This window comes from Zeus faber (assembly GCF_960531495.2).
Source record: "Zeus faber genome assembly, chromosome: 21".
Classification (NCBI taxonomy): Eukaryota; Metazoa; Chordata; class Actinopteri; order Zeiformes; family Zeidae; genus Zeus; species Zeus faber.
Window position 1 is genome coordinate 6,617,076 of NC_137208.1, and position 17,727 is coordinate 6,634,802.

At 44.1% G+C, this 17,727-nt stretch overlaps 2 protein-coding genes across 2 annotated transcripts; one reads left to right on the top strand and one right to left on the bottom strand.

Annotated features, from left to right (window-relative positions):
- Nucleotides 1-430: 430 nt before the first annotated feature.
- LOC307246444 (transcription initiation factor TFIID subunit 4-like) lies at nt 431-10,053 on the top strand (the record flags this gene model as incomplete). The annotated part of the gene is made up of 14 exons (XM_080022354.1): nt 431-695; nt 3,495-3,634; nt 4,086-4,172; nt 4,281-4,403; nt 4,601-4,690; nt 4,815-5,030; nt 5,254-5,395; nt 5,512-5,608; nt 5,882-6,051; nt 6,154-6,284; nt 6,497-6,622; nt 8,511-8,567; nt 8,664-8,792; nt 9,889-10,053. 14 exons carry the CDS (start codon nt 431-433, stop codon nt 10,051-10,053), a joined length of 1,938 nt encoding a protein of 645 aa, XP_079878480.1.
- A 1,661-nt stretch (nt 10,054-11,714) lies between these two features.
- On the bottom strand, nt 11,715-13,337 carry LOC307246445 (E3 ubiquitin-protein ligase TRIM21-like; the record flags this gene model as incomplete). Its single annotated transcript, XM_080022355.1, has 1 exon — nt 11,715-13,337. The coding sequence occupies one exon, from the start codon at nt 13,335-13,337 to the stop codon at nt 11,715-11,717; it is 1,623 nt and encodes a 540-aa protein (XP_079878481.1).
- Between the last annotated feature and the right edge of the window lie 4,390 nt (nt 13,338-17,727).

Sequence of the window (17,727 nt, forward strand, 5' to 3'; positions counted from 1 at the left end):
TATCACTCTGTGTAGTCTAGTTCGTCTAGTTCTCACACTGTCTGAAACTTGAGCTTGTTCTGATGAACACAGAGTTGGTATTCTAGCTGTAACTGAGGAATAAACAACCTGGCAATTTTCATCTTGCAACACAAGAGGATATTTAGATTATTACTTTTTAAGGAATTTTGAAAAAGGAAATTCACTGCACACTTAACTGATAAACACTTGCTTTCAGTATCTCCTACCAGATTGAACACATGTTGGATACCAACCAATGAATGGAGGACAGGCCATGGACTCTCATCGTGCAGGAAGCGGGGCTACAGCGACCAGTGGCATGAGTGACAGCAGCAATGCCCAGATGTCAAACAGTGTTATTCAGACCAACTCCCATAATGTCGTGGTTACATCTCAGCCAGGGGGACCGACAGGCATACGGGGGACCGGCATGACTTTTAACAGGAAAAACAATGCCACGGGATCTGCTGTGGTAGCCCAGCATCCTTCCTCGGTGTCGCACCTAATCAAAGCTGACGCACCTAAAACCATTGGACAGTCAGCACAGCACCAGGGGCTGTCACCTAGGGGCTCCACCACTTCCAGTCCAGGCGGGGCCCGAGCCCATGCCCCCCAGATGCTGGTTCCCAGGCTCACACATGGCTCCCAATTGGGGCAGCCCAACATCCAGAACATCCATCTCCCTCCAGGACCAGGTGGGTGACTGGAAATACCCTGTAATAACCTGTAATACCCTAATGATCTCGCTGCTTTCTGGCTACATTAATCCCACCATCAACCAGTATGTTGCAAGTGTCCATTTATGTCCACCTGTTTAGTCAAAATAAAAAATAAAAACATAAGAATTTTGTGAAAAAAATTTGTGAATAGGTCTACGACCGCCAAACCTTGCTGGAAACCGGAAAATGCTTGTTCCATCCACCCCAAAGGCCCGAGACCACGGGCCTCCTGTTGCAGTTGCTCAACCGAGGACTGCAGGGGGTGCGAGAGAAAACAGAAGCGCGGCAAGCGGTCTATGCTTGGCTAAAGCCTAATCCCTGCAGATTCCGGCTCTTTCAACCATCTTTCTTTCCAGTGTCCGCACCTTGGACAATAAACTGGATGGTGGTGGTGGCTTGTGTGTTTGGGTAGTTACTGTACTGTGGGTAGTTACTGTACAAGCTACTGTTCATCGCTGGTGGAGTTTATGTCTGTTAAATGCCAACCCTAATATTTGCCAAGGGAATTGCCTGTGACAGCGATGCCTCCCTCCTGGATGTCCTAAATTATTTCTACACACAGTTTGAAGCACTGAATGACGTACCTGCAAGTAAGACCAACCCGCCTTTCGATGATCAGGTATTGTCTCTGTCCACAGCAGATGTCAGACTGTTCAGAGTCAACCCACACAAGGCTGCTGGACCTGACAACACAACTGGTGGTGTACTCAGGGAATGTGCAGACCAACTAGCAGAAGTCCTGCCAGACATCTCCCTGATCCAGGCGGTCGTCTCAGCATGCTTCAAGACCACCACCATCATACCAGTGCAGAATATATCGACTGTGGCCTGCCTCAATGACTTATCGCCCTGCAGCACTCACTCCAATCACAATTAAGTGCTTTGAGAGGCTAGTCATGAGCCAAATAAAAACCAGGATCCCCGCCTTTCTTGACCCCTGCCAGTTTGCATACCGCACCAACTGGTCCACTGGTCCTCTGCCCTCCATCTGGCCCTTTCACATCTGGACAATACAAATTCCTATGTGAGAATGCTGTTCATAGACTTCAGTTCAGCTTTCAACACGATCATCCCCAAGAAGCTGATAGGAAAGTTGTGGCTGCTGGGCTTGAAAACCTCCCTTCTGTAATTGGATCTTGAATTTTTCTGACGGAAAGACCTCAGACAGTCCAGATTGAAAACACCTCCAGCAGCATTATATTCAGCTCAGCACTGGTGCCTACCAGGGCTGAGTGCTCAGTCCACTGCTGTTCACACTGCTGACCCATGACTCTTCTACGAAGTACAGCTCAAACCACATCGTCAAGTTAGCTGATGACACGACAGTGGTAGGACTCATCAGCAACAATGAAGAGTTGGCATACAGAGAGGAACTGGAGGGGCTAGAAATCTGGTGTACTGATTACATCCTTCATCTCTTAATGCTGACAAAACAAAAGAGGTGGTTAGTGACTTCAGGGGGGCCTGCACTGACCACTCCCTGCTGCACATCAGTGGCTCCACCGTAGAGAAGTTCAAAAGCATCAAGTTCCTTGCTATGCACATGCGGATAATCTCAAATGGACTCTCAACTCCACATCTCTAGCCAAAAGAGCACAACAGCACAACCACGTTCTATAGGGGCACCCTGACCAGCTGTCTTACTACCTGGTATGGGAGCTGCAGCATCTCAGACCTTAGTCCCTGCAGTGGATAGTGAGGACACCTAAAATGATTACAGGGTCCCCCTCCCTTCAGTTCAGGACATCTACACCAAACTCTGCACCTGCAAGTCCCGTAGCATAGCGAAGGATCCCGTATACTGCTCCCATGTATACTTTTCTCTCTTGCTGTCTGGCAAAAGGTAGTGCTGTACTATACCGCAGCATACGGGCCAGATCTGCCAGACTCTGCAACAGCTTCTTCCCCCAAGCTATCAGGACCAGACATGCAACATTTGCATGTACATCATCCTGCTGCATCCCTCGACCCGTATCACCCTAACCTAAGGAATACTCCCAATAACCACTTATTTCATTTTTATGTTACACTACATTTCCTCTGGACTGTTTTTCTCTGGACTATTTTTCTCAGGGACTATCTCCACCCACCATACCATGCTGCTCCACACTATTATTCTTTTTATTATGTTCTTTTGTAAGAATGTGTTCCATGTAGTTCACTGTGTACTCACTGTTCTGTCATACATTGTCCTGCGTTTAACTATTTCCTTTTACTGTTTTTACTGTAATGATTCAGTTGCACTGTCATGACTTGCACTGTCTTGCTATTTTCACTATGTATAGCCCTGGTCATTCAGCCTCATCCTTGTCTTGTATGTCTTGTGTATGTTTTTTTGTATATTGCACCAAGGACCACGAGAAACACAATTTTGTTCCACTGTAGACTGCACTGTATATGGCAGGAATGACAAAAAGTTTGACTTGACTTGACATTTAACTATATTGCAATATGAGAACCAGAATCCCAGATGATAGGCTCGTCCCATATCATGATATTGATATTAAAACAATATGTCGCCCAGCACTACTTGTTTATGTTTATGTTTTCATATTAACATGGAACTGATAACGTGACTGAAATTTCCATTGGACTATAATTTAGGGCACTAGTATACACATAGAATACAGCATTTTAGATCATTAGCACACATGTCATATCGTGTATGTATTTTCAGGTGTACAATGTTTGTTTTGATATAAGTTCTAGTCAGTAACTTAGGTTGATAGTCTATTCTATCCATAACCCTGTATTGTCTTGCGTGAATTTCTTCAGGGATGGTGTTGGTGCGCAGTGAGAGTGGGCAGCTGCTGATGATCCATCAGCAGGTCCTGGCCCAGATGCAGGCCCAGGCCCAGGCCCAGGGCTCCATGGCTTCTCGGCCTGCCACCCCTACCAACCTGCCTCCTGCTCAGGTAGGTCCACTAGTCCTAGTCCAAGGCAAGCAACTTTAGGTGAAAATGTTTTTTTTTCTCAATCTGGATATTCACATTACACCATGCATTGGCACCCTTCTCCCTAAGGTCCCTGGGAGCCCCATCATCAGCAGGCAAGTAGTGCCCAGCAATATCGTTCGACATGCCTCTTCGGGTGCCACGACTATCTCCCCAACAATTGCTCATCACAGACATCCTGTCCTCCAGGTCACTCATAACTTTTTTGATTGTACTCATTAAAATGTATACCGTATACAGTAGTTGATGCAAACAACCACAAATAGCTGATCAGAGGTGAAAGCTAAAAGTTATATACAGTATATATACAGTATATGTTTATGTATAATGTAATATGGCCTTGGGATTGAGAAAGGTGCATATAAAACGTGTATGATTAAAATGTGTAATTGTCTCTCTGCTCTCCACCCAGAGCTCAGATGGAGCTGCACTACCGGGCATGACCCCTGGGACCATCCCCCAGCAAGCCAGCACTGCTACCTCCGCAACAGTGAGCAATGTGAGTTGAGCTAATTCCATGGATCAGATTGGGCAGGGCCTCTAAATACGACATGGGACCTAAACAGGCTGTCGTTTTGTCTCTCTTTTGAATATATCCTTCTGCAAGGAAACAATGGAGTATGTGAAGATGTGCAGGAAATTCCTGTCCACGTTGATCAAGTTGGTATCCAATGGGACACAGTCGGTAGAGACGGAAGCCAATGTCAAAGAGCTGGTTAAGGACTTGCTGGTGAGTGGGTCGTCACACAACAGTGCATTAGGCATGGCTTCTACCCGCTGCTCACTGAAATGTACAATCCATTAAAGATTCACTTATTTCCTTTCTTTCATTGGCTTCTCAAAAGTGAATCAAGACATTCACCCATCAGCCTTCCCATTGACTAGCATACCTCTTAAAGTACCCTGCTTTTCTTTTGATTAAACCAGGAAGGCAGGCTGGAAGCAGAGGAGTTCACCGGCAGATTGTACAAGGAGCTCAACTCCTCACGACTGCCTTCTCTTGTGCCTTTTCTCAAGGTTTGCCTCAGTACTTTTTGTTTTGTTTACTAGAGCAGTCAAACCTTTGTATATACAGTATATTGTCATGCTGTAGTGATCTACATATCTAATGTTTTTCCACCTGACAACACACATCTTCCAGAGAAGCCTCCCCGCCCTGAGGCAGTTCACTTCCAATGCAACATCGTTCATCCAGCAGAGTCAGTTTACCCAGCCGGCCCCTGCCCCTCCAGCCTCCACCAGCTCTCCCACCCCCAGCATGGTCACTCTTAGCAGCCCAGGCCCTCGCTTTGCTACACAAATGACGAGAGCCCAGATCCAGCCAGGCCTCAGTAAGCCTGGACAGACAGCCCAGATGGTAACCCACCATTGAATCTCAAGGTTGTTCAGAGAGATATTTGTTAGAACTAAGTTGAAGGGCTTGAACATGCATAACTTTTCTGGGAATCCATACCTGGGTTTTCCCTTTATTGGCCACTCGGTGGCACCCTCTTTAATGGTCGGACTGCATTCTTAAAACATTGCCTTTTAAATTGTGGACTACTCATAGTCATTGTCTCCTTGAACACTCAACCTCCCAGGTGATCCAAGTTCAGCAGCAGGGAGCGATGCTGAGGCCCCGGGTTACCTTGGATGCCCCATCCATGGCGTCCCTTAGGAACCAGGCTCCGAGCCGCATCCTGCTGGGACCGCAACAAGTGCAGATGAAACCGCTGCATTCGGGTGAGGATGCCAATAAACAAACGGCTCTCATTACCTCAGGCCATGTGTCAAGGTATGTTGGAGACAGCATGTTATTAAGCCTTTAAAAACCACATTTCCTCTTCTGGTTCCTCCAGTGAGGCCTGTGGCAACCACTGCCTTCAGGTCGCTTCCTCCAGCAGCGCTGTCTCCTGCACTAAAGAACAAGCTGAAAGACACCGGCGGTACTTTCAAGTATGCCCAAAATAATCATTGTTTTGGCAAATTTCCCTGAGGATCTCAGTCCAGCGCAATCCACTCCAAACGATCTCCAAATGATTTCACTTGAAGAAATGATTCAACATTTAAATCAAGTTATGTGGTTTACGCACCACCCACAGATCCCTACGGTGGTTTTAAAGACATAACATTGGTCGGTCTGGCTCTGTGAGTGCTTGTATTAAAACACAGTTTAAGTCTATGGTGGATCTAGCAGTGGGCTTGATGGGCTGTGTCTTGCGCGCCCAGGGACGACGACGACATCAACGACGTGGCCTCCATGGCGGGGGTGAACCTGTCAGAGGAGAGCGCCCACATCCTTGCGACCAACTCTGAGCTGGTGGGAGCGGTAACGCGCTCCTGCAAGGACGAGTTGTTCCTCCACACCTCCATGCTGCAGAGGATGATGCTGGAGATCGGTGAGACGAGACGCGCACATGTCGCTTCACTGACACTGATTCGAGTCCGTTCCTCGCTCCTCGACGGCTCCTCACTGTGTATGCCGGATCTTCCTCCTCCAGGCAGGAGGTTCGGGGTGACGGAGCTGGGCGGGGACGTCGTTACATATGTGTCGCACGCCGCCCAACAGCGGCTCCAGAACCTCGTGGAGACAGTCTCTCAGGTGGCCCAGCAGAAAAATTTCACTTTCAAGGTTTGTTCATGACCTATTTGGGAAGATGCGTTTCCTGTCCTGATGTCAAATGGGTTCTAATGGGCAGCTCATCACTTTTCTGTGCGTTTGGTGTGTGTACCTGCAGTGCTTGGCCTGTTTTGTTTGTTTTTTTAATTTATGCTTCATTATTGATGTAATAAATCGACAATAAACCCTCTTTCTCTCCACTGGATGCTACTGTATCACTGCAGGAGGAAGGCTGCTACGAGCAGAGCGGTGACGTGCGCGCGCAGCTCAGGTTCTTTGAGCAACTGGACCAGTTGGAGAAGCAGAGGAAGGAGGAGCAAGAGCGGGAGATTCTCCTGAAGGCAGCTAAGGTACGACACCACCCGTCAGCCTCCTCCTGGGCTCGCACTGAAACGCCTGATGTTGGCATGGGAAATCAAAGGAAGTCCAGAGGGAAAAAGGTTACTCAGGGATGTGATTTTTTGGGACTAATCCGGAATTCTGTATTCTCCGACCTGAAAATGTGACCCACGTGAATCATGCTGATCAGTATAAATTTTTTTTTTTTTTAATTTCCGGAAATAATTTATGTTGTAATCCGATACCATTTATTGTCTGATGAATTTCCCTCAAAATGTCATGGGGAAACGCTTGTTGCAGCTGCAATGTATACACAGCTCCTTCACGACATGTCGTAAAGTAGCAGCGACACAGCGCGACGTAGCGTAAAGAGAAGTCACCTGGTAACAGCAGCAGCAATAACGTCGAGTGAGCAAGATTATTTTAAGATGGAGCAACGCAGCGGAACGCAATGTATGCAACGTGACGTTTCATGGGGCGGAGGAGTCGTTGGAACTTGCTTGACGGCACCATCCATGGATTATTTCAACGTTTGGTGTCTGCTACCTTGCCGCCGCGGTGCGACACACATAAAGCGAGGCATAAACATGAACGTTTAGACGGCTTGGAGGACGGCTTCTCAGAAGAATTTTAACATGTTTGCCAGCCGTGTTCAAGATGATGCTTCGGCGAATGAAGCTTTACATCATAAATTTAGCAAATGTGTTAAAACACACACACACACACACACACACGCGCACACACACACACACCATAGGTCACTTTGCAGCGGGAACAAACTTGAGGTTTGCAGCGCCGACTATTTATCAACGTTTACCGACCCATTGGTGCTTTTAGACGCAGGTAACTTATCTTTTATATATCTGTGCAATTTGAACATTTAATAAGTCTTCTGCCTTTACACAGATAGTCTAACAAACTGAATATAAACATAAATATACTGATTACTTTGTTATTATAGCACTGGAAATTAATGTATCCTGCTTTTCTCTGTCAGACAAAATTAAGGGAATTGACTATTTTTATACTTTGAAGATAATTGCTATGGGGCTTCATTTGGTCAAAACTGGATTTATTTTTGTGTGAATGCTCTTTACTTCTAAATATTAAATCCTGTACTTCAGTAACGGGGAGACAAAAGAAAAACAACATACCTTAGTCTTAGTGTTGTCAGGAGAATTTAAAATTAAGTAATCTTTATTGAATTATCTTTTTTTGCATAGATTTGTATTTAAATGACGTCTATGATGTTGTCAGTAACGGTGAAATAATGTTTATTTGTATCTCTATAATCCATTTTAAAAAGCAAATAAAATAAACGAATACGATACAACTTTGGTTTGGATTAATATGAAGGCTGCTGCCCAAAATGTCTTTACTCAATGGTTTTTCAGCATAAAGCATATAATAACAGCGAATGCTTAACGCAATATATTTCTGCCTGGATCAATTTTTTTTTCAGAAAAATGTAATGGAATGACATTTAGAAATGGAATTTCAATTTCAACCTTATTTTTGTTGACCTGAAATGTATAAAGCCTGAGGTTCGTGACGTCCCGATTCATCCAGTTGGGTCATGTTCAGTGTTTACGGGTTAAGCGGCTCCCTCTTGTTGTTATTCTGTGGATATACTTATCTATTCATGCCTAGTTTTCAGTTCCTGTGGTGTGCACTTTGTTTACGGTCAGTGTTTTGCACAGCTTAGACGGATAGGAGCAGAGGAGGAGGGGATACCATTGCACTTTACTCTCCTTATTAACTATGTGTCTCGCTGTGCAGAATGGCCTGTGCGCGCTTCAGGCAGAACCCATCCATACAACGCGGTGCGGTACATCCCCAGTCGAGACCGGTTGCACACACCATCAAATACTGACCCGTTTCTTTTTTTGGCCCTTGCAGTCTCGAGCACGGCAAGAGGACCCGGAGCAGCTGCGGCTCAAACAGAAGGCCAAAGAGGTTGGATCAAAGTGTCCAGGCGTTGGGGTTGACGGATGAAAAGCCGGCCTTTGTCGAAGTGTGTTATTGAGTTTCTCGCTGTGTGGCGCGGTTCAGATGCAGCAGCAGGAGCTGGCTCAGATGAGACAGCGGGAGGCCAACTTGACGGCGTTGGCTGCCATCGGGCCAAGGAAGAAGAGGAGGCTTCTGGATTCTCCGTCCTCCGCCGCCGCCGCCGCCGCCGAGGTAACGCGGGCTTCCCCGCCTGTTTTCCCCCAAGAACCTCAAACGCCTCACAGAGCCATAGCCCCTGGAAGTAGAAATCCCATTCACTTTTCCCCATCGACAGTGATGCGTGAATGGCGGTTTGGGTACTTCCAAGCCTTGACTGAACATGAAATTAGCATCAAAACCATTAAGTTCTGTGGTAAATAGTGAAATTTCCATTCCAATCACCAATGTCCATTGCCTGCGCCAGTAGAATGAAGTAAAACACAGTGACTTTACAGCAAAGTGATGCTCTGAAATGAATCCGAAAACAAACTCTCAAAGCATACGGCGGCAGCAGCAGCCTATGAGTACAGTGACGTGGTTTCATGTGAATGCCGGATTTTGTATTCCCCAACGGTGTTACATTTTTTAATGCATTTTCTTTACAGCGTTAACTCCTCCGGACTACTCCACCGTCGTAAAAAATTGTATTGTAACAGTAGTTCAACATCACAGTCATACCGATATCAGAGGCTAGGGGGCTCTCGGAGACATGAAAATGCCCTTTTAATTAAGCTATTTTTGAGTAGGAGCTGTTTAGGATAGGAGCGCATTTAGTGTACGTTTCCAATCATGTGCTTAAAATTTCTCATTTATAGCCATTGTAGCAAAATGTAAAATAATACACAACTCAGGTCTGATCTACACGGGCTCTGATGGATACAGAATGGCACTCCAAGGAAACCAACATAGAAACATGATTAAATCAGAAGGGAAAAAAAATATATATATCTAAAATACATTGCTTCATACCGTTTAAGAATTCAAATAAACTATTTCTCAGCACAGTGGAGAAAACAAAACCCGTTTTCCTTGAAAACATGCTCCATCGATTAACCCGCCCAGGGGACACCCACACCATCATATATTTTCTGTTTTTACTCAAACCAAATAGGCTTTAAAACAATTTTGGGACTAACATTGTCGGCGATTTCGGCGACCAATCGTACGAGGGATCACTAGTGGACTATTATTCACAGCTCCTAGCTCGACTCCTGTTCCAAACAAAATGTCTCGCTTTTTGACCCCCAACATTTCCCGCCGTGTCTGTGTGTTTTGTCTGTGCAAGCAGGGAGTGGGGTCCAGCCCGACGCTGTCTGGCGGCGCCGGGTCGCTGGGCTCCAGACCCACGCGGCAGCGCATTACGCGCATCAACCTCAGGGACCTGCTGTTCTGTCTGGAGAACGAGCGCTTCTCCAGGCGCTCCCACTTCCTCTACAAGGGCTTCCTCAAATAGGCCGGCGCAGGAGGAGAGGATGGACAGGCCTGGACCGTGATGGGATCGGATATTCATTTTTCATATTCATTCATTTTTACCATTTATCGGAATCATTACCGTTATTTTGTCTGATATACTTGCCGATAAAATAGATTTTAAAATGCGCTCCTCTGGCTCTGATGTAGCTGCCTCTCTGACAGGTTTCCGCGTAAATCCTGCCCGAAGCATTATCGGATTTGTATCGGTAAGCTGTACCCCAATCGTGATCGGATGGTCGGAACCGTAAAAAAATGGTAGTTGCCGAACACAGGAGAAAAAGGAGGTACTCGCTTTTATGTGGAAAAAAACCCCCCCAAAAACAGCACTCCCTTTGAAAATAATTTCATACTGCAGGCTCGGCTTTTATTAAATCGGCGATTGACTTGACTCCAATCAGCAGGGTTTTTTCTTTCTTTCTTTTTTCTTTTATTTTGCGAATTCAATGATCTGCCTCCTCCTGGCATGACATGTTCTATCTGCTCCTGGCTAATTCCACCTAGCCTCCTCTCTACAATAAACTGGTGTATACAACCCCCCCTCGTCTTCTGTGTCTCTGTGCAGGAGGGCCCTGAAAACGCCACTTTGGTGGCGCGTGGTAGGAGAAACTGCCACAGTATATCTTTAATTCTTTCAAGACAAAAGTATAGTACATGCTTCTTAATAAAGAATTTGAGAATCCCCTTTTCTCTTAACGGTAAAAGTCCGAAGTCCACAACTGTGTGTGTGTTTGTGTCCACAGTGCGACAGAATGGATCAGTTCCGCAGAACGGGTTGTCAGACCCGAACACGTCTGCCCTGGAGATCTCTGCCGCCTCGCTGTAGGACACGCTGGACCCACCGTGTCCATGGTTCATGTCCCTATGGAGTTTTCTGACTTCAGTGACCGAACTGAAGTTGGATTCCGGTTGCATGGAAAGCAATAAGAGGACCTTTCATAATTTCATTTTGGGTGGGGGGCTCCTGGACATGGTTTTACCCCCCAAAAAGCAAAAAGACAAGATTGGATGACTGATCAGTGTTTTTTTGGAAGCTGATACCACACACACATAAACGCAGTGAAGGGAAGATGCGCTCACTATGCTCATGTTGGGACCATAATAGGTCCAAATTTTTGTTCCTCAGATAAAATGTTTTATAAATTAAAGAAAAAAAACGCAAATTGAGGTCCCAAGCAACCGCCTATGACCAAAACCATTTACTTTGACGACTTGTTTCTGTCAATTTCGAACAAAGTGTGATTCTTTATTTCATTTAAATGTCGGTCATTTAAGAAAGACAACATGCATGAATTGGTACTGATTGAGCTGCTTAAACAATAAAAAGTTATTTCATTTGTGAAAAATGTCGTAAAACCCTGGTGATATTTTGAATATGTTAAAGACAGAATAAAAAATATCCCCCTCAGCTGGAAAGTGGATCCACGTTAGTTACTCCAACTCATTTTAGGCAAATTTTTAAATCAAAGCATTTATATTGGGTCAATTCTTAAAGAAGTAAAAGGAAAGTAAAATATAAAGGGATTAATTAAAAAAAAAAAGTAATCACTTATTTGCTGGTAGTGCAGGTATTATGTCTTATATAATATGAATTATTTTCTGCACTGACTACAAATCATCTCCCAGAAAACTGAAATTAAAATGTTAATGTGTTTGATTGACAGGTGAGATGATCAGGGGGGCAGAGTTTTTACCACCATCATTTGGACATGGACTGAAGAATGGGTAGAGTGGTTCCTTAAATGTACAACCAGTAAAAGAGAAGATATGAACCCTGGACTCCACATCATAGAAGGACACCAGGCCCTCATCATAATCCACAAATACCCCCACATTCTGGGGCTTGGTTCTCAGAGAGAGAAGGAGACTTGGATCAGAAAGAGCCCTGTACTCATTTCCATTTGTCAACCAAATAGTCCAGCAGCCATATTCAGGACTCACTGTGATGTCACCCTTCCTGTTGATGGACTCTGTGGCCACTCCTAAATACCATTCGATCTTCTCTTGAACTTGAACCTCAAAGTAAAATCTTCCAGAGGAGAAGCTCTGCTTTGTTAAGACTAATGCATATTCAGAGAACTTCTTAGGGTTGTCTGGGACTACCTTCCTTATGTTTCCACAATAAACTTGTTTTCCATCTTCAGACAGGATGAGGTAAGGATGTGCTGTATCAGGATCCAGAGTCAGATCTACTTCATGCTGCTGGAGGCTCTTCAGTTCAGCTTCACGTAGCTTCTCCATCTCCATGTTCAGTGTCTCTTCCAGTGGATCCAGGGCTCTCCTCAGGGTCCCTGCATACGACGGATGACTGAGCTCCACCTTTGTCCAGCCCCTGGTGAGTGGAGGAGTATTCAGGGATTGGAAGCTCTGGAGGAGATGGAGGTGATCCTCAGTGAGTGAGAGCTGCTTCAGCTCTGACCTCCTATTGGTTAGTTTGTCCATTTCCTCTTCTAACTCTCTTATGAGTCCTTCAGCCTCTTTCTTTATGGATTTCAATTTCTCTTGGATCTTCTCACTGTGCTCAGCCTGACACTTTTCGATGCTGAGCATCAGAGCAGTGAAGACCTGTGCACCAGAGGCTTCCTCTCTGTCGGCGTCTTCTCTACTGAGCTTCGCTGAGAGTTTTATCTCTTCAATCTTTCGTTGTATCTCCTTGATCATCTGCTCAACTTCAGACTCTGTCTTCCCCAGCTGAGCCTTCTTCGCTCCATATTCCTCCTCCACAGGAAAAACCGGATGGAACTTGTGATCCGACTCTGTACAGAACTGGCAACCCCACATGTGTTCTGTCTTGCAGAACAGCTCCAGAGGTCGACGGTGCTTCTTACACACCCTGTCTTCCAGATTGTGCACAGGGTGGATCAGCTTGTGTCTTCTCAGGCCTGGTACTCTGTGATGGGGCTCAATGTGGGTGTCACAGTATGAGGCTGCACACTCTAGGCAGGGCTTCAGGGCCTTCTGCTTGGTCCCGGTGCAGACATCACAGGGAACTTCTCCAGGTTCAACATAATTAACTCTCACTTTTTGAGACTTTTTGAAATGAGCAGCCATCTCCGATATGAAGGTATTGACCTGTAATTCAAGTCTAGTGTGGAAACGCTCTTTGCACACAGGACATAGGTACTGGACATCACCATCCCAATGTGTTGTAATACAGGCTTTGCAGAAGTTGTGTCCACATGGTAAGGTTACTGGACTGGTGAACACATCCAGACAGATGGAACATGAGAAATTCTCTTCAGACAGGAGACTGCTGGGTGAGGCCATTCCTACAGAGACAAGACAATATTTAACTCTAAAAACATCGAAGTGGATCAAATTGAAAAAACAAGGGCAAAAAGCGTTTAAAAAAGTTTCTCTTCGTAGTTAAACACCATCATCTCATGATATAATAATAATGAAGAGAATTGTCTCCACCGTGGCACGGGTGAGGTTTTGCCCAAGATTGATCTCGCTCTGCTACGCCATCAGAGATCGAGATCCTTCTGCCTGTCAATTCTGGTGTTCTCCGTCAGCGGCTGTTGTTGCTGTCACTTCCTTTTTATTAACATATTTTTTAACTAATTGAATAGTTTCCCATTTCCTTTTAGATTCTTTTATATATCTATATAGAAGCAGTAGGTGGATGACGGCTGCAGCTGCTGACATCAAATGTGGTCATTATGTTTAAAGAAGCTGAACGGGAAAAGCAAAGGTTTCAACTGGCTAAACACATGATAATGTCATCCAATATGGCCTCCGTTCTGACTGAAATCTTCATTCAGAAACGCTTTGAATAATGATAAAGAGTGAATATTGTGTGTAGCACTCACCTTGTGCCTTTTACGAGCTGTTTGTCTGTGTTTAGTTTCTCTCCCTGTGTCTGTAGGACACAAGCGTCTCCACCGCAGCGCAGCTCGTCACCAACGGCGTGTGGCGTGCGTTCCGAGAGAATACGTCATTAAGAATGACATCACAAAACCTTAGCTGAAACTTCCGCGACATCACAAAGCCTTAGCCGAAACTTCCGTGGCAGCTGCGTAATAACCAAACGATCTATCTGAACTACCTATAGAGGAAGGGATCTCTGTCTGTATGTCCTTTGATTATCTCGACAACCGTTCATCCGATCCACTTCAGACATGTTGGGTGTATCGCCGGGGACCCGAGGACGTGCAGTGACGAATTTAGTGCAATTTGGACCCGCGACACGTGTAATATTAATAAACTTTCAATAACCAGCGGGGCTTCAAGGCTGTCTTTCCCCGGAGTCTGACTTTAACCGGCAGTTTCTTTCATTGTGGAACACAGGACTGAATCATTGACATTTTGTTTAACTGTGCCATTAAATGTCTTTGAGAAAGTCTGACATTTTGAGCGTGCATGAACCTGTTTCCTTAATTTGTATAGCACCTTTCATACACAACGTAACTCAATATATAAAGTGCTTTCCATTAGAAGGCGAGAAAGTGAGAAGAAAAAGCAAAGTAAAATGCTTTTACAAAGCAGAATAAGAATTATTAAACGTATGAATTTCTTGAAATATTTTCTTATTTGAATGGCGTCTTGGATTTTACTATGACACCCGAAACGCACAAAAAAGTTTCAAATAAAATAAACCCATGTGCTAACTTTTCTTACCTCTTCCTTATTACAGAAATGCCTCAGACATTTCAACTGGCTAAACACATGATAATATCATCCAATATGTCCTCCGTTCTGACTGAAATCTTCATTCAGAGACGCTTTGAATAATGATAAAGCCAGGATAAAAGGAAGGAGTACTTTGAGGAGTTGATGAATGAAGAAAGTGAGAGGGAGAGAAGAGTAGATGATGTGGGGATAGTGGATCAAGAAATGCAGCAAATTAGCAATGATGAGGTGAGAACAGCATTAAAGAAGATGAAGAGTGGAAAGGCAGTTGGCCCAGATGACATACCTGGGGAAGCTTGGAAATGTTTAGGTGAGATGGCAGTGGTTTTCCTAATGATACTGTTTAACACCACCCTGGAAAGGGAGAGGATGCCAGAGGAGTGGAGAAGAAGTGTACTGGTACCCATCTTCAAGAATAAGGGGACGTACAGAGCTGTAGTAACTACAGAGGAATAAAGTTGATCAGCCACAGCATGAAGCTATGACAAAGGGTAGTGGGGGCTAGGTTAAGAGGAGAGGTGGGGATCAGCGAGCAGCAGTATGATTTCATGCCAGGAAAGAGTACTACAGATGCAATGTTTGCTTTAAGAATGCTGATGTAAAAGTACAGGGAAGGCCAGAGGGAGTTGCACTGCGTCTTTGTGGATATCAGAGAAAGCATAGGTGCCGAGAGAGGAAGTGTGGTATTGCATGAGGAAGTCAGGGGTGGCAGAGAAGTACATAAGAGTGGTACAGGATATGTATGAAGGCAGTCAGACAATAGTAAGGTGTGTCGTAGGCGTGACAAAGTCATTCAAAGTGGAGGTGGGATTGCATCAAGGATTAGCTCTGAGCCCTTTCTTGTTTGCAATGGTGATGGACAGATTAACAGATGAAATCAGGGAGGAGGCTCCATGGACTATGATGTTCGCTGATGACATTGTGATCTGCAGTGAGAGTAGGCAAACACCTGGTGGTTCAGGTTTCATCCAAATCGAGCCACAAAAGCAGAACTTAGTGAAAAACCAAGGAAATCTGAGCCAAAGTAGCCGGACGGTCATGCCTCACCGACTCGCCAACGCTGGAAAACTCAGGAAGGAGATGAGGTTTAGAGTAAGAGGCTTTGTGACGTCATCATACTCGGTACTATAAATGTACAGGTTATGGTTCAGAACGTCCATTCGAGTGGTGTCCGGTGGGCGGTGTAGACGCCGTCGCTCTGTGGTGGTTCTACATTACAAACCGGGCGTGTGTTTATGTGGGAGTTTATGTACCTTCTTACCTTGGTAAATGTCTGTGGATCTGTTCCATTGACGTTTTATCTCTTTGGCCCTCATTATTTTGCCGGAGTCAAGAAAAAACACCAAAAACATTCATCCACAGAAACTCGTGACCACGTCGAGTCGCATTCACCTGACTGTGCGAACGAGTGATGCGTTCATGTACCAGGAATGCATCGGAAAAATAGAACGTGTGAAATTGTAATTGGTCACAGAAATACGCCAATGTTGTTCTAAAATTACAAAAATTGATTACCTTCGTATAAATAAATACGTAAACCTCAGTAAATACATCAACCTAAATGAAAAAGAAAAGAATCATAATAATAAAGAATAATAATAATTATTATTATTACGTATGTAAAAGTAACGGATTACTAGTGAAATTAACAGACTACTAATTGTGTAATGTATCAGATTACTAGTGATTAAAAGTAAAACAGTAAGGGATTACTAACGAAAGTAACTGATTACTAGTTAAAGTAAAGGATTATAATGATAAGAGTAATGGGCTACGAGTGGTGGAAATTCACAAGCACAACTACAAAAAAAGAACATTCATCAAGTATTTGTACTTATGTGTATTCAGTTTCTATTTACTCATTACTTTTCAAATGTCTGTACTTTTTACTCTCCTACGTTTCTCATACATCTGTAGGTTTTACTCTTACATTTCTAACAGTCACATGACTTTAGTTTAAACAAAGGGGAAATCTGCATTGATATTTATATTTGTAAATAATTATGAGTCTACCTATACTATACTAATATAGTATTATACTATACTAAGTAAATTGTAAACAGGATCTGCAGGTCTGTCGTCCCCGTATGAAAGGCAGTGCTGAAAAGGAGAGCGATATCATTATTTACGTTATTTACCATTCTCTCTTCCAAATAACCCGTTACGTCGTTACTAACGTTACTATCCATTCAAGGATGAAATCGCACAGTTTAGGATCCTCCTTAATCCCGGGAAAATGCAGCAACATTAACGGTTTGTAAGAGCGGCATTTAACACTGGAAGCGTTTGTTTCTGAGTCGGGAGCACCGCTGCATTCAAGGCCTGTCGGAAATGCTGCCGTGCTGCATTCAAGGGGCTGAAATATCAATTTTAGATATTATTTATAATTTAATGACCAGCAGAACCCGAGCACTAGTATAAATATATTCAAGTTGGTGTTTGTTTATTTAAATATTATTTTATTGTTTATTGTTTATGGACCAGCAATACCCAGGCAAGAGTAATGGTCTGTACCTTAGTAGCAGGCCATAAAATGTACAGTACTTGTTTTTTTCTCAAGTTTATATATTATTTGGACTTTGTTATATCTCTGTATTAGTGTGACAGTAGCCTGGAGTATCCATACATTATGATTGGATATTTTAGTCGCAGTCCGTCCCTGAAGGCAACCATGGGCTTCATCATGAAATCCTATTAATTTGCCCTTAGCACAATCTCACTAAACACTTTACTGTTGAGAAACGTACCACCCTGCTGCAGCTTCTCCAATGGGGCAAACAATCCTGAAAAAAAACCCCCCATAAAATCTCCTTTTCAAAAAACTTCAAATTTCATCACAATGTGTGTTCGGTTAAAATATTTCCTTTTTTTTTCTTTTTTGATACAGTGCAACATTTAATCAAGAACTCAGGAATAAATCATTATATTACATTAACCATAAACATCCGAATGCACTTTACTGGAAAATCTATCTTCATGTAAATCAAGATATGTGCACATCCTAGTACGAATTTAGATGTTTTTT